This window comes from Parasteatoda tepidariorum, chromosome 8 (genome assembly GCF_982258835.1).
Source record: "Parasteatoda tepidariorum strain Cologne lab strain chromosome 8, Ptep-v5.0, whole genome shotgun sequence".
Lineage (NCBI taxonomy): Eukaryota > Metazoa > Arthropoda > Arachnida > Araneae > Theridiidae > Parasteatoda > Parasteatoda tepidariorum.
Window position 1 is genome coordinate 70920442 of NC_141762.1, and position 23606 is coordinate 70944047.

Genomic DNA, 23606 nt, shown 5'->3' on the forward strand with positions numbered 1-23606 from the left:
AAAATTTCTTTCCCCTTCATATCTATGCCTAAATTGAGTAAGTGGACTCACGAATGAATGACGGTAGCTGAGCTACTTTCATACTTTCACCCTTGTGGTGCTCTCTTGTCAAACGAAATCTGACCCTTCCTGACTTGATTCGCAAAAGGTTAATAACTTGCGAGCTTGGTTTGTCCAAGTGTCATTAGAAACGACAACAACGACATGATGCAAATAGTGTATGCGAACTTATTGGATCCTCTGTATAAAAGTGTATAAATAGTCATTTAGGTGGGTAAATAAATACTGAAATCTGCGTCGCAAACATGGAATGGATAATGTTTGAAATGTAAATGAAATGAAACAAATGGAAAAGAAATTTATTTATTTTTCAAATGATACACAAATCACTGTAAAGAACGTGAAAAAAATGAAGTAAAAATGTTCTCTTTTTCGCCACAAATACTGTCATTACAATACAAAGCTGGTGAACAATAAAGGTTAATAATCATTCAACAAAGCTACAATGATTCTAAAAGCTAAAATTATGTACAGTATTTTATAAATGATGAATTAAATTATCAATTAAGTCTGTTCAACGGAGATTCAATATTAGTAATGAAGTGTCATTTAATGTATTATTTGTATTTCATATAATGACACTCTATTATTAAGAAAAGGCAGTGATTAAATACAAGCTTAATTTTTAAAAATTTAACTATTGTTAACTCATATTTTGTAACCCCGTCATACAGGGGTTCGAGAATGCCCTACTAATTTGAATTCAATTGAATTAAATTTCAACTCAATTGAGTCAAAATTTAAATTAATTTCAACTCAAATAAATCACAATTTAATTTAATTTCAATTAAATTCAATTGTAGTTTGATTTACACTTCATATTAATACAAATGAACCAGAGTTCAGTTTTTAGAGAGTTAGTTTTAGAGTTCAACAATTCAATTCAATAGCAAAACAAATAAATGGCAAAACAATTTTTTACGCAACTAAAAGAAGAGAAGTTGCATAACTTGATTAAAAAAACTCTTATTCAACCTTATATTTCTGAGCATAATTATATCTAAATTGCAATTTCATTAAATTTTTAATAAATCGTAAATTTATTTTATATTACAGTTTTTTATGCATGATGATTTTCAAGTAGTATGATTAAGTAAATTATTTCAGTGAAAGCTTATAAAAAATACAACAACCAAACTATTTTTCAATATTTGATAGACGTATTCAAAGATCACATTATTTGTATATGAAATACATTGTCATTTTACAACCAATAAAAATAATAAGAGTCAAAATTTTTTTTATTTACTTTTAATGAACGAAGAAGCAAAAAAATAGAAGTACTATTTACAAGTTCAAAAAAAAACTTTAATAATGAAATTCAATAAATAAAATATTTTAAAACAGAATAATTCCATATTCTGTATTAATTCATGCCATGTCCTGAAAAATAATCACTTTGAAAATATACTCTTTCTTAATAGTAAAAAAATGGATACACACATTTTATTTTAATGTATATGATTGATAATGATTATTACAAAAGCTATTTTTTTATGGAAGTATTCTATGAAACACGTAAGGCGTCATTTATTTTATGAAAGAAACTAAAATTTTAACAATTAAATCCGCAGCGTTCGAGAATTGTACAAATTAGTACTTCGTTCACTTCACAAAAATAAATTCCATCATTTTTTATGATTTTTAAAGCAATAGCGTTCTAATCAAAACACAGAGGTTTTGAGGCACTCATTTCAACGGATTTTTATTTTCAATCAATTCAAAAGATGCTTCCATTTTCAAACTCAAAATAAGCACAAAATTGTTCTGAGTTGTTCCCAAACTCGCATTGTACTGTAATCTTTTAAACTTAATTTTGGTTTTCATGAAATTCATAGTTTTGTCTAAATTTGGCTTTCTTCACCCCCTTTGTGGTGGGTTTTGTCGCCTCCAACACTTCCTCTGCCACCAATTGAGAATTTCCTGGTATCAACCATTTCTAGTTCGTCTTTTGCAGCAAGTTCAGCATCCATTTGGTCAAGTTCTTTTTTGGAAAGATGATAAACTATACCAGCACCGAAGGCGTCACCTAGTACGTTTACTGATGTTCGGATACGGTCACTAAAAAGAGAAAAAAAAAGTTATGTAATTGTTGGAAAGTGATAGTCACTGTTATTAAAAATAGTGTTACTAGTAATTAATTAAAGTGGTGGAAATTGTAAACAGTTACTCATAATAAAAGTTACAAAAACAGCTGTTGTCTGATAAAATTTCTGTTGTGCTTTATACCATTCACCTTGTGCTTTATACCATTGCTGTAGTCTGACTTGCGCTTTAAATTTTCTTAAAGGAACAATTGTTGACAAAAAAGTGATAAATAAATCAAAAATCACTCTAAATGTCAAGGTCTAACAATTATCAAGTCAAGAAATACAAGCGTTGTAAAAAATAATCATACGTAAAAAGGAAATGTCATTAACTGTTAACATTTTAATGAAATTATCCATTAATGTCATTAACTGTTAACATTTAATGAATTATACCATTCACCTTGTGCTTTATACCATTGCTGTAGTCTGACTTGCGCTTTAAATTTTCTTAAAGGAACAATTGTTGACAAAAAAAGTGATAAATAAATCAAAAATCACTCTAAATGTCAAGGTCTAACAATTATCAAGTCAAGAAATACAAGCGTTGTAAAAAATAATCATACGTAAAAAGGAAATGTCATTAACTGTTAACATTTTAATGAAATTCATTGAAAATCGGTATCATGTATTGTAAGTTCAATGGCACCGCGTCTGCTAGCATGAAAAACTTTGTTTTGAAAAAGTGAAATTAACGCTGGGAAAATAAGTCTGGTCAAAACTACCAGAAAAAAATAAAATTTTCCTTGAGGCTAGCTCTATGGGAACACCAAACAGCTAAAAAAATTCTCATACGCTTTCGTAATGATTTTAATAAAATTAACGTTAAAATATAGTTTTATAATCTATGATAAGATGAGATGAAATTTGATAATTTCATCATGATACGTTAGAACATAAAAACCATTCGTTCCGCTAAATTTACTCCAAAGTTTTTTTTTTTTTTTTGTACTAAATGTGTGGTTATAAGAACAAATTTGTAAACAAAACTTTCTAGTTTACTGTTACCATATGAATATAAAATTACCAAATGAATGGCTTAAATACCATGTATTTTGGTTTTATTAACTAGAATTATATTTTTTTTAACCAGAAATTTTATACAGTGCGGAACGACAATGCCGTTGCCGGATCGTTCAAGCAATTGTTTTTTCACTTGTCCGACATCGTTTGTCCGAGAAGTAGAAATTCTTGTTCATTCAATGTTTTGAGCTTGAGTGAGCAGTTGCTTGTGTCCTGCTGTGATTTTTTTCTGAAAACTTTAAATATGCCGGATGATAATCGTCGTCTCAAACTTCTTACTTTATTTTAGAAGAAAAAGGTTGAGCTTTAGTGAGCAGTTGCTTGTGTTCTGCTGTGATTTTTTTCTGTAAACTTTAAATATGCCGGATGATAGTCGTCGTCTCAAACTTCTTACTTTATTTTAGAAGGATAGCAGTGTAGAAACGTTTTTGGGTGCACGAAATGGTACTTACGTATTAACGCCACTGGTAGCTACAGAATTGGCGGTTTTTAAGTGCCGCCAATCTACACCTAACATTTTTGCGACAAATCATGAAATAAAACACTTTATTTAAAATCAAAGTAGTCAAACGAATTTCGGTGGAAAATGGGCCAATATAGAGTTTAACATATATTCAAAACAGTCTCTTTTCTTTCACCTGATGCTGTCGCCATATGAACTCTGATAAATAAGATTCCAAATGATGTCTCGCTGTTCCCCTTATGTCTTTTATTTCTCCATTTAGCACTGCCCCTTATTCCCTCAACTGTTTGTGTATTATGAACTCCTGTATCAGGAGTAATAAAATGTATACAAATACCTACTTGCTAAGGTATTTGTATTTATGATAAACCTTAGCAAGTAGGAATCCTTCTATTCTCTTTGTTTGATAACCTTTCCAATTGTCAGAATAAATTGTGCTACCACTAAGCCCCACTTGCTGATCACACTGTCTTAAATTACATTTCCAAAACGTACGTTTACCAAAATAAAGTTACATGTCATGGGAATTGATACATCTTCGTTTTTTTTTTTTTTTTTTTTTTGGAAAAATATTTCGCTACTGAAAAAATGAAATTGCATCTTGTTCTGTTTTTGGCAAATCCCAAAGATGCATTTTCTTAGCACTAAAAAATGGCGTCAAAAATCAGCAAACAAGGCAACAAGGAATCCAAAAGATAACTGCGTGCGAAAACGGCGTTGCTGTGTGCGAACAAGAGGATTGCTCTTTATTGGCGCATTAGCACAACTGCAACAATGTAAGTACCCACGAAATAAATGAGGCAAGATATGTTGAAGAAGAATTTTATGTGCTTTTCCATAAGCTACAAAAAGTACCAAATAAATTTTTTAATTACGTCCGAATGAGAGAAACCAAGAACAAGAATGATGTTAATGAGGAATAATTTTTATATGGCTTTTGAGTCGGCGTCTGCTCGCTAATTTATGTCTGTAATCACTTAACATTACTTAAATTCTTTAAATGCTTTAAAGTATTAACGTTTTTTTAATCGAATTAAAATATTTGTTTCGTTTAGAATAATCTTCTCAGATGATTTTTTAAATGAGTTTAATCAAATTTATCTTATGAAGCCGCTCTATCATGTTTCAAAAAAATTTTTCAGTTGATTCAGGGAACAGACTTTTTATTATTCAACAAAGCAGAAACCGGTAGTTTGAATTCTGTTTGAAATACATAAGGGTCCTAATTTGCCTTCTTATCAAACCATTACTATTATAAAAAAATATTATCTCTTCATTAAAAAATATAATGAATTTATAAAAAGTTTCAATAAAACTTTTATCATTGTTCAAGTCTTTCAACCTCATAATAATGTAAAAAATGCTACATCATAAAATTAAAAATTTATAACCAGACATGAGAATAAATTATATAAAACTTGTATTTTCAAATTTTACATTTGACATGATCAAATAAACGATTTAAATTGGCCCTCATTGTAGTGCATTGCGGGAGATTATTAATCGGATCCGTTTTGCTGTTATCGTGTCAAGTAATGAAAAAGAGCCCTCATTGTAGTGCATTGCGGGAGATTATTAATCGGATCCGTTTTGCCGTTATCGTGCCGAGTAATGAAAAAGAGCCCTCATTGTAGTGCATTGCGGGAGATTATTAATCGGCTCCGTTTTGCTGTTATCGTGTCAAGTAATGAAAAAGAGCCCTCATTGTAGTGCATTGCGGGAGATTATTAATCGGATCCGTTTTGCCGTTCTCGTGTGGAGTAATGAAAAAGAGCCCTCATTGTAGTGCATTGCGGGAGATTATTAATCGGATCCGTTTTGCCGTTATCGTGCCGAGTAATGAAAAAGAGCCCTCATTGTAGTGCATTGCGGGAGATTATTAATCGGATCCGTTTTGCCGTTATCGTGCCGAGTAATGAAAAAGAGCCCTCATTGTAGTGCATTGCGGAAGATTATTAATCGGATTCGTTTTGCCGTTATCGTGCCGAATAATGAAAAAGAGCCCTCATTGTAGTGCATTGCGGGAGATTATTAATCGGATCCGTTTTGCGGTTATCGTGTCAAGTAATGTAAAAGAGCCCTCATTTGTAGTGCATTGCGGCAGATTATTAATCGGATCCGTTTTACCGTTATCGTGCCGAGTAGTGAAAAAGAGCCCTCATTGTAGTGCATTGCGGGAGATTATTAATCGGATCCGTTTTGCCGTTATCGTGCCGAGTAGTGAAAAAGAGCCCTCATTGTAGTGCATTGCGGGAGATTATTAATCGGATCCGTTTTGCGGTTATCGTGTCAAGTAATGAAAAAGAGCCCTCATTGTAGTGCATTGCGGGAGATTATTAATCGGATCCGTTTTGCGGTTATCGTGTCAAGTAATGAAAAAGAGCCCTCATTGTAGTGCATTGCGGGAGATTATTAATCGGATCCGTTTTGCCGTTATCGTGTCAAGTAATGAAAAAGAGCCCTTATTGTAGCGCATTACGGGAGATTATTAACTAGAATGAAGGCTGAACGATCGAAAATAAAAAGATGAAATAAGCCAACAGTTTTGTTTGGTGGTCAAGAAATAAGCCTCATATCAGGAAGATCCCGAATTCGAATCTCGCTTTGGGCATATGTGTAATTTACCTCTCTATTCTATCTGCTCTTCTTGTGTTTGTGGCGTGACATTGATCCACCTATATGGTATCCATGAAAGAGTGATTATTTGAAACGTTAGTACTTTACGCACCACGACGGGTTTTTCTTTGGAAGAAAAAAATAGAATGTCGAAAAATTTCTTAAATTTTAACGCAATTCGTTTCCTCGAAGAAGTGAGGATAGTTATTTAGTCACTTAGACAAAATTTGTCCTCGGAGCATAAACCAGGAAAAAATATTTTGGTCAAAAACGATGGATAAGGATGGATAAAACAATAAAAAACATGATAATCGAAACAGTAAAATGCCTACTTACAGGAGCCAATCGACGGCAACGATCATTGAGATATCTTGTGTGGGTAGTCCTACAGCTGTTAGTACGAGTAACATAGTGACCAAACCAGCACTAGGTACACTAGCTGCACCAATACTTGCAGCAGTTGCAGTTAAACTAAAAATAAAAATTTTTTTGATCAATTCAAATGGCAACTGCAGCATTCTTAAATTAACAGCCACAAATCAAAAATGTTTTTATATAAATAATGGAAAATGTTTTTTTTTTTAAATAATAATATTTCTTTAAGTGTCCAAGGATAGTCTTTTTTGTCATTTTTTAATTTTATATGATGACTTTACATGATGATGATAAAATAACTAGTTTCTGATAAAGAAATTTTCTCTTGATTATGTTAGCCACCATAAAAAGATAGAAAGATTTTTTGGTTCGATTTCAGAGGATGTAAAATGAAGCCTGAAATTTAAAATATATTGCAAAATGTAGCAGAGTTGCACATGATAGTGATAGAAGAATCTCACAGAACCAAGCACAAGACGCACATACTGACTACCAAGTATTTCATCTAACATGTAAAATGAATGGCGCTTTCATACGCTAAGGACCGACGGGAAGCCGAAATGGATTGTGTTATTTGAATAAAATTGTGAAAACGTTGAATAGAACAACGTGAAAACCACGATTTTGCATAATACTTGGTGAAAATCGACATGGTAAATTATTTCTATTAGTGAAAAGTTAATGCTTCCTGAGAAAAGTGAATGACCGACTTTATAGAAAAATTATACCCTAGATAGAGTATTTCTCTTTTTAAAAAAAAACCTGCATATTTTTATTCATTTTCAAATAATAATTAATTAGTAAAATGTCCTGCTGACACTGTCTGATATACAATTACTTGTAATTAATGTTATTTATTTATCAGTATTCAATAATTCCTTACAATAATTTCATGTAATATTTAAGTTTTAAGCCTCAATTTATTTTGTAACCTTGGGAAAGTAATCTTTCTCTGCATTTATGTTCTTCCTTTAAAAGAAGATTCCTCCTTTTGTTACTTCGCTGAAAGCAAGATGTATGTCCAGTCAGCAAACCCCTTTGTTGGATCGAGAAGGAGTGACCCCAATGTCCGTTTTCCCACGTTTCGGCTTGCATCAAATGCAAAGCGCCCCTTTTGATCTTATGATGGCGCCAAGAATGTTCCAGAACATTCCACAAAATTCTTTACCAGGTGTGTCACCACTTTTGACAACCCTGTTTCATGTTTGGCACGGAGCTTAACAATTAACTTCGCCAGTTGGCCAATATTTGCAGCTCTGTGATATGCCCCTCTGATCCTTCTCCGTCCAACCAATGCGATATTCGTAAAAGTTTAATTTTTTTGGCGAGAGTTTTCTCCCCTATCTTCATAACGAAGAAATAGTAAGTAGTTGTTTTTTTTTCATAAATAGTGTTTGTTTGGTTTTTCGGTTTAGGCCGATTTTTTTTTTGTGTTGGCATGTTTGCCAAGCATTCTTGATTTTTCACAATGTTAAGTAGTCAATAAATATGTTTTTCCGCATCCCTAACTATGAGTCTGGTGAGTAATTTTACAGTATAAGTTGTTTTCTCTTCCTTTTTTTTCAGCATGTTCCATTGTCGCTCTTACCTGAAATTTTGCACCCACTTCCAATTTTCGCCACTATCATCTTTTTCGGCCTTTACGTAATTAGTTTCTAAATTTTATTTAATCTTAAGTTGACTTAATGTTAGTCACCCACATTTTCCCCTTTTTGATTTAGCCACACCACATAATATCTATCTATATATATATATATATATGTTTGTATATATATATGTTTGTATATATATATATATATATATATATATATATATATATATATATATATATATATATATATATATATATATATATATATATATATAGATATATATATATATATATGTTTGTATATTTATATATATATATATATATATATATATATATATATATATATATATATATATATAATTATATATATATATATATATATATATATATATATATATATATATATATATATATATATATAATTATATATATATATATATATATATATATATATATATATATATATATATATATATATATATATATATATATATACAAACAACAGTTTTAAAAAAAAGGATGAAATTTTATTAAAAAAAACCGGAAAAAAGAGATATAATCTTTTCATCAGCCCACACAATTATATCCACAAAAAAGAGTGCTTTCTGATATTGTATCAATATAGCCAAATAAATTATATTAATACAATAAAAAAAGCAAAATATATAAATACAATAGTGTGAGGAGCACTCAAAAAATTTTTTACAAAAATTACAACAAATAAAATAGAACACAATATGTAAAAATAACACGTAAAAACAGAAAAAAAAATAAAAGAAAAGAAAAAACAGTATAAAACATAGAGCGAAGTAGCGAGTAGCGAAATCAGATGTATATATATATATATATATATATATATATAAAACAAATTTTTAAAAATTTACAGTGCAAAAGAAAATTAATATTTTAGAAAATGGAATATTAAGTGCTTTTTAGAAAACCCCAATTAAAAAAGAACCTTTAAGGGCACTTAAAAAACGAAATTTTAAACTGAGAAAGCAAAATTTTCTCACCTTACAGCAATAACTTCACCTGGTGAGAGGACAATACCGTTCATTTGGGCAATGAAAAGTGCTGCTACTGCCTCATAAAGAGCCGTCCCATCCATGTTGACAGTAGCTCCTACAGGTAAAACGAATCTCGTTACCCTGCAATCTATATGGTTATTCTCCTCCAGGCATTTAAAAGTAATAGGAAGGGTAGCTGCACTGTAACAGAATATACACAAAAGATTATTTCATCACACATTAAAAATCATTTGGGGAAAGTAATAAAGTATACAGTCAAGTAAAATATTTAACTCGCTAAATGAATAATGTGATTCAGAGTAAAAGAAGCACCTTTAAGGGCTTTTAAATAACGTAAAAATATAATAAGCACATTTAAGCACTTTTTGAAAACGCTACACACTCTGGGATCATAATAGAGAAACGACGCTAGCACCACGTGGGATAACATTTTCGGCCTTGGTTTCTTATGCAGTTATTCTCTTGATGATGTACTAAAACTCAACATTTGCGTACCTCCTTGTTATGCATAACCTTTTTGAACTAGTACATTTCAACAAAAAATGTCATTTAAAAAAATTCGGTAACTTAGGGAGTAAAAGTAATTTCAGATTTTAAGTCCCCACACTAGAATTCGGCAAGATCAAGTATTTGTATGAATGCAACAAAAAAAATTTTCCCCAGTGTTATCAATTTCAAGATATCAATATAAATTATCAAATATATTTTATAATCAATATAGCAAGTTTCTAAGAGATATTTCATGTAATATTTCTGTGAAGGTTATGGAAACCAGGGGTCTGTCCAGACATTTTGTGAAAGGTCCGGTTTTCGTGAAATTGAGAAAAAATTACTCACATTCTTTCAACCAGGGTCCGCTTTTATGAATTAGTGCAAATAGGGTCCGGTTATAGTAAAAAACTTTTCAAGGAGTTTTTAAATTGTAAATAGATACAAGATTATGCTCGGCACTGTAAAATTATAATAAAAAAATTAAATTTTCAAAAATAAACAGCAATTGCTGCTTCTAAATTAAGAGATGCAACATACAAATATTTGGTATTTAGTCTATACTGCTGAACGCAGAATATTCATTTCGGACGAATAATGGAAGAATCGCATGCCGAAGACAAAACTTAATTCGTTTACATCCATCTTTCTTGTTTTCTGCCCTGGGAATGGTTTATTCGATTAACAAAACAATAATGAAGATAAACAAATTTGTGAAGAGTCCAATTAAAAGAAAAATCATTTCGTGAAGGGTCCGTTTTTATGAAAAGATATTTTGTGAAGGGTCCGTTAACGGACCTAAATTTCTTCTAGACAGACCCCTGAGAATATAATATATAAATAATACCATTTTTAAAAACCTTACCCATGAACTTTATACAAAACAGTTCAAATGCATACGAATTTCTAAATTTCAGATATAAAGATCCTTTCTGAATTCGACGTACAGAGAATACCACCATCTTTTCTCAATTTAATAAAATAATAAAATATTGTAAGTATTTCTGTGGTCGTATTTCTTTTACATTCTAATATACACATCTCATAAAATTTGTAAAGATAAGATTTTTAAAAAAATGTACAGAATGAGATCAAACTTTACCTGGAAGCAGTGCCAAGAGCAGTGACCCATGCCTGAAGCATACCCCGAAAGAAAGTAAGGGGATTTTTGCGAGTGATGAAAAAATATAGGCCAGGCAGCGTTATGATACCATGTATGAGAAGCCCTATGATGACAGTCAACATATAGAGACCCAGCTGCTGAGCAGTCAGAGCAAGATCAGCAATGGACATGATTTTTCCTACAATCAGAGACATGATACCGAATGGAGAGTACCTAAAATAATAAACTTTATGATGCATTTCCTTTCAAATTAAAGGTATAGAGATATGAAAAATTTCCTTATAAACTTAAATTATTTCTATTAGAGAAATGTTTCCTAAGAAAAGTGAATGGCCGATTTTATAGAAAAAGTATACTCTAGATCAGAGGTCGCCAAAGTGGTCTATATAGAACCCCAGGGGTCTATTTCACAAAAGCGGGGGTCGATCTGAGCCAGGGGGTCGATCCGAATCGGAAGGGTCGATTGGGTGTCGAAGAAAAAACCGTTCATAATACGCAAATCACACATACCTAATTGAGTATGTAAAATTTGTGAATTTTTTTATAATTGACTTAATATCAGTTTCTTTCTAGAACATAAATTAATAAACGTATATTTATTTATTCGGGTGAAACAAGTATTTACGTATCAGCGCGCAGTGGCACGAACTCTGCACTTCTGGTTTATAAGTCATATGCATATGTGTGCTTGTCCAAATGTCACGTGTGACGAGCATTGATGTTACAAACGCAAATATCATACGCAGTATCAGCTATCTTTGCAAACTATGAACAGTGTTGAATAGTTGCAGTGTCATTATTAAGACTTTCATAGTTTTGGCTAATTAGTTATTGTTTTGATAAAACCATTCGTTTAGTTTGATAGCAATTTTAATTATCAATACATGTAAAAAAAGAAGGTAAGCATTAATAATATGACTTAGTACAGACAGCTACAAAACTATAGCAACTTTAAAACTTTACGAAATAGCTCAGCCATTTATGCTAGCATTTCCAAGTTCCTATATGTTTGAAGCCGGTTTCAGTAACATAAATTCAATCTTAACTAAGCACAGAAATAAATTAAATGTGGAGTTTCAAGGGGATTTAAGATTAAAATTGACCAATTTTGAACCCAATATAGCGAACCTTGCAAAAAAACACCAGGCACACCCATCTCATTGAATTAGAAGCAATAAATCAGTAGTTACATTACTTATTATTTCTACTTATTTATAATTACTTATTATTTAATAAATATTAAGGTATATAAATTTCAACATTAATATATTTTTCATAAAACTATTGATACACAATGTACTATTACTTCAATAAATGTTTAAAATCATAAAATAAATGTACAAACATAGTATCTAATGGAGTTTAATTTTAATTAACAGAAAATTACTCTTATGGGGGTCGATGGAGATTTCGAAAAATTATAAAGGGGTCGATGATCAAAAAAGTTTGACAACCCCTGCTCCAGATAGAGTATTTCTTTTCCTTTTTGTTTAAATATGGATCTTTTCATTCATTTTAAAATAATTATTCATAAATAAAATGTCCTGCTGACATTGTCCGATATACAATGTCCAGTTAACTTATGCATGGATGAGTATATGAACAATCACACTGGAATCCGGTCCCTAATATCCCGGGATCGATGTTAGTTTTTCTCCTTCTTACACAATATATATATATATATATATATATATATATATATATATATATATATATATATATATATATATATATATATATATATATATATATATATATATATATATATATATATATATATATATACATATACGTATATACATATACATATATACATATACATATATATACATATATACATATACATATATATACATATATACAGATGATTATCAAAATAATGGAAACACTTGTGAATAAAAGGGACATTTAGGAATTCTCTTCATAAGCATTAAAATATAATCTTAGCGACCAGTTTCTTTTTAATATAAAAAGTACATATATTAGGTGGTATGAGAGAGCTTTAGCAGAGTTGTCTACGTTTTGATTTTTTGTCTGAAGCGTAAAATGTCAGACCTCACAGATTTTCAGAGAGGCCAAATTGTAGGAGCCCGACTAGTTGGAGCAACAGTGACCAAAACATCCCAGCTTCTAAACGTTTCTAGAGGTACGGTGTCTAAAGTCATGACAGCATACACGCAGCGCGGAAAGACAAGCTCAACAAAGCAAAATAGTGGACGGAAGGAGAAGCTGAGGGAAAGAGACCGACGGGTATTGAAGCGGATTGTAATGTCTAAAAAGAAAACAACTGCAGCCAAAGTGACCGCAGCGCTCAATCAGCATCTGGATTCTCCAGTGTCAACAATTACAGTTAGAAGATACCTTCATAAAGAGAAGATTTACGGCAGAACAGCAATTCCCAAGCCACTTTTCACAGATGCTAATGCCAAACGTCGTGTAGAGTGGTGCCACAACCACAAAACCTGGTCGATTAATAAGTGGAAGACTATTATATGGTCAGACGAATCATCTTTCGCACTTTTCCCCCACAACAGGACGGGTACACGTCTGGAGAACACCTGCACAAGCGTATGATCCTGGTTGCCTCCGTCCAACTGTCAAGCATGGAGGTGGATCGGTCTTGGTATGGGCAGCCGTGTCATGGTTTTCTGCTGGTCCAATCGCAATCCTGAAAGGAAGGATCACTGGGGAGAAATATAGAGAAGTTTTAGCTGACCAGGTCCATCCTATGATGCAAATTTTGTTTCCTGCAGGAGATGGAGTTTTCCAGGATGATCATGCCCCTATTCATGCAGCCAGAGTTGTCCAATCATGGTTTGACGAACATGAAGATGAAGTGGAACATCTACCTTGGCCTGCACAGTTCCCAGACCTCAATATAATCGAACCGTTGTGGTCTATTTTAGAGCTTTCAATCCGGAAGCGATATCCTCCACAGGCATCTCTCACAGAACTTTCACAATATCTCCATGAAAAATGGCACAATATTCCTCTAAACACTATTCAGAATTTGTATGATTCGATTCCTAGGCGAATCCAAGCTGTTTTACGCGCCAAAAGCGGTCCTACGCCATATTAATAAAGGATTCCTTCAAAATCTAGGGTGTTTCCATTATTTTGATAACCACCTGTATATATACATATATATATATACATCGTGGCCACTTCGCGAAATGGCCACCCAAAGTAGAATATTCACTGATTGATTCAATTATTTCGCACTTTGGCCGAGAGGTATGGCCAATTCGCGAAGTGGCCGGTCGGGCTTTGGCTGTAACATATATATATATATATATATATATATATATATATATATATATATATATATATATATATATATATATATATATATATATATATATATATATATATATATATATATATATATATATATAAACAAATAAAAAACACATTTTTTAAAATTTACTTTGCTAATCAGAATTAATATTTTACAAAAGGAATACCCTAAAACGCTTAATAATTTATAAAAATGTTATATTACTAAGAAAAAAATTACATTTCTGAATATGAAAAACAATAACACTAGAAAAAAATATCAAATTTTAATAAAAATATCGGAAAAATATAATAAAATTAAAAATTAATAATGATTTAGATGCTGTTACGTAAATAGTTTGAATGGCATGTAGAAACTATGAAATAATTTTTGAAAAACCAGAAATATTTTTGATAAATGAGATTTCACCAACTGTGTGGACGTTTGTAAAATAAATTAATTCCATAAGTAAATTGAAAAGTCTGTAAATACACAGTAAAGCCTATAAATGCATCATAATTAAATCTTTAAGGAAAAATAATCAGGATAAAAAGCAGTGTGCATTTACCACATGATAAGGTAGACGATGCGCATGACGATGTCGTTCAGAACTACGAAGAAATGAACCATGATTCGACCATCGGGTCCCATGTTACCAGCATAGATACCAAAAGCAATACAGAACACAATCAGGCCTGTAAAAGTTTCAATCGATATTTTTAATATGTTATTCGAACACTCATCGCTATATAAAAGTAATTAACATAATTAATTTGGTTAGTGAAAGCGTGGCATTCTACAAAGCGACATTCTAAAATAATATTAATTACCAAGAACATTTGTTCCATCTTTGTAAGTCAATGATCTCTTGGTAATGTATGTTGTCTCATTGAGAATACTACCAATGGAAACGGAATCATTTAGATCCGCTACTTTCACAAATTTCGGTTTTACCTTCGAATAACTCGTCTCCACTTGTTGGAAACAGGCTTGGAGTAAATTTTCGGGAAACATGTTTCTGAAATATGAAGAAAAGAAATATCAGACATAAATCTGTTAAGTTAGTCGTCTTACATTCTCAGCATCGTTAAGGAGTTAGACTCAAGTCGCTTATATTTTTCAATGTTTAACGTCATACATAAATCTATTATATTAAGTCATTTATATTTTTAAGCTTTTAAACGGTCTAGAAAATAGATTTTCAGCCTTTTTAACGCTACCGGCCCCTTAAGAAGCAAAAAAAAAAAAAAAAAAATTCAACGCCCCCCTTTACGAAAACCCAGTTATTTAGAGCATGGGGATGGAGTGGGCATGCTGAATTTATAAGAGGCTACATTTTTCAGCAATTTGGTCAAATTTGTTTGGTTTTTTAAAAAAAATAATTTATACGTTAACTCGATACTTTTCTCTTGGCAGGTAATCGCAGTCTATTTGTCATAATCAAAATAAATACGGAAATTAAAATAATACAACAAAGAAACCTATGCTTAAAAAGAGTAATTTGCTCTTTATTAGATAATTAAAAAACTCATAAAATATTTTTTTTTGCACTAAAAAGTAGTATCAACGAAACAATCAAGTAATAATATCAGTGGGATGATTGTGCTTGATGGTTGAGCCAGTATCTTAATGTTCGGTTCAATATTTTTAGTGAGCTGAAGACGCAAGCCCCCTCATTGCACGATTTCGAAACGATTTCTCTTTTTTCGTGATTAGGTCCATAACAGCATTGAAGCCATGTTCGACAAGGTAGAAGAAAGAGAAGGTAATCAAACATTTTATGACGATAGTCCACCGTCCAGGGTAGAGGCGACTGATGTTACCTTGAAGCCAAAATCCTGTGAAACGATCACAATTTCAAAGTTTCATTAGTCGAAAGTTCGACCAATTACTCCTGAATCTAAACCTCTGCTGTTTCAATATTCACAAAAAGGTTCATAAACCATTGAGGGACTTCCAGAGGTAAGACATCTTTAAAATGGTCAGAAAAGTCCATGTCCATAGAGTCAAGGTGTTGACAATATTCTAGTTTATCATTAGAGGGAATTTTGCCATTCTTTTTAAGATACCATAAGACTGGAAATTGGCTGAACTCATTCCTACCAAAATTCTGCTTCCACAAAAAGAGTTTTTTTAAGAAAGTTAGAAATAGCTGATTTTGTAGGGATCAAATTGAGCTCGTTGCCTTGAAGTTGTAAATTAACGCCATTAAATTTTGCAAATAAGTCCGACAACGTACATTTTAAATTCTAGCAATCTGTTTCTCTTCGAGGAACTCAAATACAGAGACGAAAAGATTCCAAAACCTGTTGATACAGGCGCCTTTAAAAAGCCAGCAAATCTTGGTGCGGAGTAGCAAGCTATATTATTCAGCGTTTTTCCAATACAGCTACCTGAATAATCAATCGTTGAGAGCATTACTGCGAATTTTATTCACAGCAGATGTGACATATTGCAATGACTGATGCAAACGGTAACTGATATTTTCCCCAACTAAATGCTGTCTGTGAATCACGCAGTGAACAGCTAAAATATCTGGTACCTCCTTCTTCAAAAGGGTGATAAACCCGCGATGTCGACCCACTTTTGCGGGATCTCCATCAGCGGCAACAAACATAATATTCACAAGAGGAATGTTATTCTCTTTAAAATAATCTTTGACAGTATTAAAAATAGATTCACCTTTGGTAAAGACAATCAAGAGTAAACCATCTCCTCAATAATGTTTCCTTCCTTCACAAACCCATCATACGCCAACAGTAAAGCCTACATTACTTGGCAAGGTTGATTCATCAACATGAAGGGATAATTCGTAGGATATCAAAATTTGCAGAAGGAAACTCCAAAGTCATCAGTCATCTCATCAAATCGTCTCAAAAACTGTATCGTTGCTTAATGGAATATTTTTGATTAAATTGGATGCGGCTGAACTTCTAAAACTTCCTTGACAGCCGGCAATATCAACTCTTTGCCGATGGTATGAGTTTTCCCAGATTTAGCAATTTATTTTGATAATATAAGAGGCATCGTCGCAATTTGGTGATGAGGTTCCTAGAAAGTTTGAGACCGTAGGCGCCTTCAGAAACTTGTCTTTGATGTTCGTGAAAAATGATAAATCTTTATTTTTTTTGTCCGGATGAATTCTTTGCAAATACTCCTGATAACGGGAAGGTTCCATTGTCTCATTAGACTTTGTTGCAAAATATACGCATGGATAGTTAAGAGTTCGACAGCGATTAAAAAAATTCAAACTTCAAGTACGTGACACTGTATTGACGACGATTCTTTTTGTTAACTGACATTGTGGGTGGCAGCAAAATACAAACGATGAAAGAAAATCAGCTATTTCTTCAAATTAATAAATAATTTACGATAGAGAACTAATTCTCCCACCTTCCTGGCCAAATAAACAATGAAATCGAATCGAAACTGGGGTAAATATTATAATATTTTCGTTTAGTATTTTTCTTGCTTCCTTATAAGGAAGCAAACGAAAACCATCATAAACCGGGTTCGAATCCCAGTCGATGCGAATTCCGCATTGACTGGGATGTTCTCGTGGTCTTCCTCTCCATGTAACGCAAATGCTGGTTAGCTCCATCAAAAAGTCCTCCACGAAGGCAAATTTTCCCAATACTCGATCTAGGAGTTCCCTTGTCTTCTGGATTGAGTTCAAAATTGCAAGGCTGCGGAGTTGAACAGTAGTAGCCGTAAACCCATAAAATTGGGTCGGCTGTTCAACGACGGTTATAAAACATTCATAATAAAAGCACATGCCTTTCAATTACCGCCAAATGCCTTGAAAAGTCAGAGGCAAAAACTACTGATTCATGTGCTGTGCTGGTTCAGATCGGAGAATCGGTGCAGCATAAGTTCGTTTTTTGCTGTATAAATGGTGCCCTTATTGCCCAAAACAAGTTCACCACCCCTGAGCTTAATCTCACCACCCCCGTTGAGAAAAAATGGTCTAGAATATCGTAAGTTAGTATAACGGACTCAAGTGGCATATATTTGTCAATGAGAATTATTTATAACCAAAAATACATAAATCAAAACTGGCTAGAGGAATCAAATTCGAAAAATGTGTTTTCTTATGTCCGTTTCATGCGAAGTCGCCACACATTTTTAAATATTTATAATGAAAAATGTTATTAATTGGTTTGAATGTTATTAATATAAAGCAAAAATTTAACTATTAAAAAAATGCTTGGTGTATTATTCAACAAATATGTTTGTTTTTCTTTAAATATGAAGAAAAGTGGCACGTAACTTAGCGCCAAGTGGGGCTATGTGTACCAAGTTATGAGCCAAGTTGCACCTAACCTCAGGTGGCACATAAACTTAATTAATTGTAAAAAATATATATTTATCAAATATCTATCTAACTTTGAAATATCTTAGTAACAAATAGTGAATACGGTGTTCATATTTACAAAACACACGTATAAAGTATAATTTGTTCCATTCCCTGTATATTAGATTGTACGCCCTAATAATCTCACATAAGACGTAGAATCTGCAACAACCTAATTTAATATCGTCAATTAAATTATTGAAGATGACGTTATCTCGTCAACAACGGATATGTACCGTATGAGATCGAGGAATGCGTCCAGGGTGGAGACTTTTTTCTCTTCAGTTCCAGTGCCAACATTCTCCTTGATGGAAGGATCTCCTGGATGGATGATTAACACCAAAACAATGCCCACGACAGCAGCCATGATGGTCGTAGAGAAGTAGTAAACTAATGCCCTCGCACCCATTTTACCACTAGCTTTGGGATCCAGTTGGGCTAGACCTGAAAACAGCCAAAAAATTCATTAAATACTATTTATAAGATGGTAAATTCTATTTATAAGATGGCAAATTCTATAATATTTTAACTTAAAAACGGCCCCTTCACAAAATGATTTTTCTTTTTATCGGGCCTTTCACAAATTTGTTTATCTTTATTACTGTTTTGTTAATCGAATAAACCCTTCTCAGGGCAGAAAATAAGAAAGATGGATGTACACGAATTAAGTTTTGTCTTCGGCAGACGATTCTTCCACTATTCGTCGGAAATGAATATTCGGCGTTCAGCAGTATAGGCTAAATAGCAAATATTTTAATGTTGCATCTCTAAGTTAGAAGCAGCAATTGCTGTTTATTTTTGAAAATTTAATTTTTTTTATTATAATTTTTTAAAGTGCCGAGCATAATCTTGTATCTATATACAATTTAAAAACTCCTTGAAAAAGTTTTTTGCAATAACCGGACCCTATTTGCACAAATTCATAAAAGCGGACCCTGGTTGAAAAAATGTGAGTAATTTTTTCACAATTTCACGAAAACCGGACCTTTCACAAAATGTCTGGACAGACCCCTGCTATTAATCCTCATTTATAATTTATCAAACTTTGCTTAACAACAAGTGATTATGAGTTGAAACAAATGATAATCGCTCTTGTTTATAAATAATGAAATTGTAATTATAAGCAAGCTAATATAATCTATAGCAAATGATTGGCGATCTCATCTTTTTTTTTAAAAATATTTAAATGATTGTTTAAATTGTATTTAAAAGCAATTCAATGTAACCCAGTGCAATTAAGAATCATCCTGATTTATTTAGCTTCGTTTATCATTTATCATATTGTAGGAAAGAGTATGGTACTTCGGACAAGTGTCAATATTTTCGTCACCTAGAGAAGGAATTTTGCAGTGAGTAAATGCAGTTGATTCTTGTACAATCTGCTCAATTGTTGACCACTTGAGTTTATGCAGACATGTGGTTTTTAGTTGCTGGGTAATTTTTTCAATCAATATGATTTCAATTTACATTTGAGAACAATGAAAACAAAATTATGGTAAGAAGTTCATTCTCTTTCAGATTTTACTTTCATTCGAAAATAATGAAAACAAAATTATAAAAAGGTCATTCTCTTTCAGGTAATTCTCTTACATTTGAGAACAATGAAAACAAAATTAGGGTATTAAGTTCATTCTCTTTCAGATTTTACTTGCATTCGAAAATAATGAAAACAAATTAAGGTAAAAAGTTCTTTCTTTTTCAGGTAATTCTCTTACGTTTGAGAAAAATGAAAACAATGTTAAGGTAAGAAGAACACAAAAATCAAAAATCAACTGATTATCGTCAACGTTTATGATTAAGCATACGGTATTATAAGCGTATGAATAATATCAACCGCAAATGATTATTATCTTCTTTTATAATTAATTATTTTTCATAAGCGAGTGAAAATGACTAGATTCTTCGATAATGATAAATTTCAGGAGCAAAAATTTTTGTGATTGCTATGTTAGATGTCAGAAGAGCAATATTAAAAATAAAGTTGTAAGGATATAAATGAGTCATTTCTTAGAGGTTATGTGATGTCAGCTCCGAATAAATCCATTATTTCATTTATTTAATTACTTGAAGCAATCTTTTAATTGATAGACACGGAAAGGAAAAATAATGTGCCTGACTAATTTATCATTTATCAAAAAAAAAAAAAAAAAAAAAAAAAAACGAGTTGGGATGTTTTATTTTTTCTAATTTGATAAGGAGAATAACCCTTCAAAGAAAATCTACTAGCAAATGCGTCAAGAAATCCTATTAATCAATTAATTTTCAACTTGTTGGTAAGTTAACGTTGTTAAATATAATCATGATGCAGACATAACTCATTCTGTGAATTTAGCGCGAATGTTTAATATTGATAAAACCCAGAGATAAGTAAGCAAACGTTTATTATATTTAAACCTTAAAAATGGAACATTGACCTAGCAGCTTGAGGTAATTATAAATTCCCCCTACTCCATTTGAAATTTCGCAAGCAATAATAAAAACAATAAAGTAAGTTATGGGGGAATTTTTTTTTTCGTGTTGCATGAGCTTTTTTTTAACGGAATTCATTTTCACGTTGCTGATTTCAAATCTGCAATAGGCTCCTCTCAACCAGATTTAGCTTTTTCATGAAATAATGAAATGCTTATACTAGAGTAAACCAACCAGTGAAGAAACACTACCCAGTGAAGGAACATTTCAGATATATTGACTAAAAATAAGAATTTTAAAGTTTTTCTTTAGATTGATTGGTAACAATAGCTTACTGCCAAACAATAGGAATTCAACTAGCAATGTTTTGAATTACCGGGTCGAATAGACTACTCTGGAAAAATTTTTAAATTTGTTATTATCTCTGCAACACCTTGTTTCTTTGACAAAATTATAAGGTGAGTGTTTGTATTGATATGTTTGAAGTGGAATTAATTGCATGTAATAGTTTTATTTTTCTCACTGTGAAAAAGAGAATTCAAAATATGGTTATGGAAGTTACGTTTTATTTTTTTAAGCATCATAGCGTAATAAAGTACTGAGATAAGGGGGTGTTTATTCACTGGATCACCAAACGATGAAAAACCAGTGAAGGAACAAGTGTTCCTATACTGATTTTTTTTCTAAGTCAATGACAATAAAAGATAAACTTTAAGTTTCTTGTACCTTTAGTGATGTTCAGCATCAAAAGTATGTTAAAAATACGGAAAACAACTTCTAACCATTGAGAGAATAGGCATGTTCCTTTACAAGGCATAGATTTCCCAGTGAATGAACAGTATGTGTTAATATGTTGACACTTTAATTTTCAATTCATGATTACAAAAAAAAAGTTAACATTTTCCAAGCATTTATATGTTATAATTTCAAGAATAGGCTTGTTTTTAAATATTTGTATGGCTTATAAATTCATAACGAGCATTAAAAAATAACCAAAATTAAGTGTTCATTTACTGGGTGTTCATTCACTGGTAAGAACTGTTCCTTCACTTGGTCTTCTTACTACTTGTTATTTGAACCTCCAAAACTTTAAAAAAATATTATGTAAGTTCTCTACTATTTTTTTACATTTAGTAACAAATATGTTGACGCTGTCATTTAACTAAAATTACGAATTTTGAAATTAATATGATTTTTTAAGAAGCAAGAGAAGCGTAAGTGTTCCTTCACTGGTTAGTTTACCCTACCTTTTTTGTCGAAATGTATAAGTTTAAAAACATCATATATAACAGGGTATCACATAAATGTTGCGAGAAACTTCTAAAGGAGTTAAGGCACATCATAAAAATTGAAATTGCATAGAAAACAACGCCTGGAAATGTCATCAGACACCACTAGGGGCGCTTTCCTATTACTAAACTATTTAGTCGTGCGCCCCTGAACGAATTATAATAGAGAAACGATACGCTAGCCACGTAGAAGGACATTTTCGGCCATGGTTTCCTGTGCAGTTTTACTCTTGATGATGTACCAAAACTCAACTCTAGAGGTTTATAGCAACATTTGCGTGACGCCTTGTTATGTATAACGTTTTTAAACTAGTACATTTCGACAAAAAATTGACTAAAAATGTAATTTAAAAAAATTCGGTAGCTTCGGGAGCAAAAGTAATTTCAAATCCTCACACAAGAATTAGGCAAGATCAAGTATTTGTATGAATGCAACAAAAAAAAAGTTCCCCAGTGTTATCAATTTCAAGATATCAATATAAATTATCAAATACATTTTATAATCAATATAGCAAGTTTCTAAGAGATATTTTATGTAATATTTCTATGAAGGTTATGGAAACTATTGCATAAACTATGTTCTTTATGCAACGTATGCTATATAAAATACCATTATGCTCTTTATGTAAATGGCAAATATTAAAAAAAATATTTTAAAATATTTTTGAAACGATATCATTAATTTAGACAATGCACTTTGAAGGGATCCTCCACTTTAATTGTTTCTAAAATCATTTTTTCTTCCTTTTTTTAAGGTTTTTTAAAAAACAATGTAAAATAATGTGTCATAAAGAATAGTCGAATTTCTAATTTTCAAAGCAGTTATAACATCTTAAGATCCAACATGACATATAGCATTTTTTATAAAACTTTCAACTTAATAAGCGTTTTTCCTTAAAACTACTCTTTCTCATATTTTCTTATCAATAAAGTCAAAAATGCTAATCCTATTTTTATTTTGCTTTTATGAGATGGTATGCAGTCACAATCTTTGCAGTATGAGGTAAGATTTTCGAATGTGTTTGGTTAATAATTTGTTACGTTTTAAAAAATAAATTTTGATGTAAAAATTAATTTATACCGAAATTTATAAAAAAATATAAATATCTAGTTTTAAAGAAAAATTCGTTTTTTTTCCATAAGACAAGGAGTGACTACTTGAAATCTCATAAAATCACGCTGAAAATCGCATAAAGTGGATATGAAACTAAGTTGAGATTCTTATTTTAGGAAAATTAAGGCTTGAAGGCCCATAAGAATAGTTGGAACTATTATTTTCTGTATACTATTTCACACAATATAAGTTTGCAGTAAATACGATACAGAAAAATGAGATCTTTAAAAGAATCTATACTTTCAGAAATAAAACTCTCACTTTTGACATGTTGTTTTTCTTTTGGAAAAATAAATAAATTACGGAAT

The 23606-nt window shown here is 31.5% G+C and overlaps 1 protein-coding gene across 2 annotated transcripts in view; it reads right to left on the reverse strand.

The window, feature by feature from the left end:
* Window positions 1–347: 347 nt before the first annotated feature.
* The window catches only part of LOC107449343 (excitatory amino acid transporter), a 99218-nt gene continuing 75959 nt past the window's right edge, over window positions 348–23606 (reverse strand). For both annotated transcript variants that reach the window (XM_087169110.1, XM_087169111.1), the window contains exons 4-10: window positions 18723–18930; window positions 14963–15150; window positions 14701–14827; window positions 10835–11068; window positions 9229–9423; window positions 6586–6720; window positions 348–2121 (exon numbers count right to left, since the gene is read on the reverse strand). In XM_087169110.1, coding sequence (XP_087025236.1) covers window positions 1905–2121; window positions 6586–6720; window positions 9229–9423; window positions 10835–11068; window positions 14701–14827; window positions 14963–15150; window positions 18723–18930 — 1304 coding nt within the window. In that variant the 3' untranslated portion in view covers window positions 348–1904. The remainder of the gene's footprint in view (window positions 2122–6585; window positions 6721–9228; window positions 9424–10834; window positions 11069–14700; window positions 14828–14962; window positions 15151–18722; window positions 18931–23606) is intronic.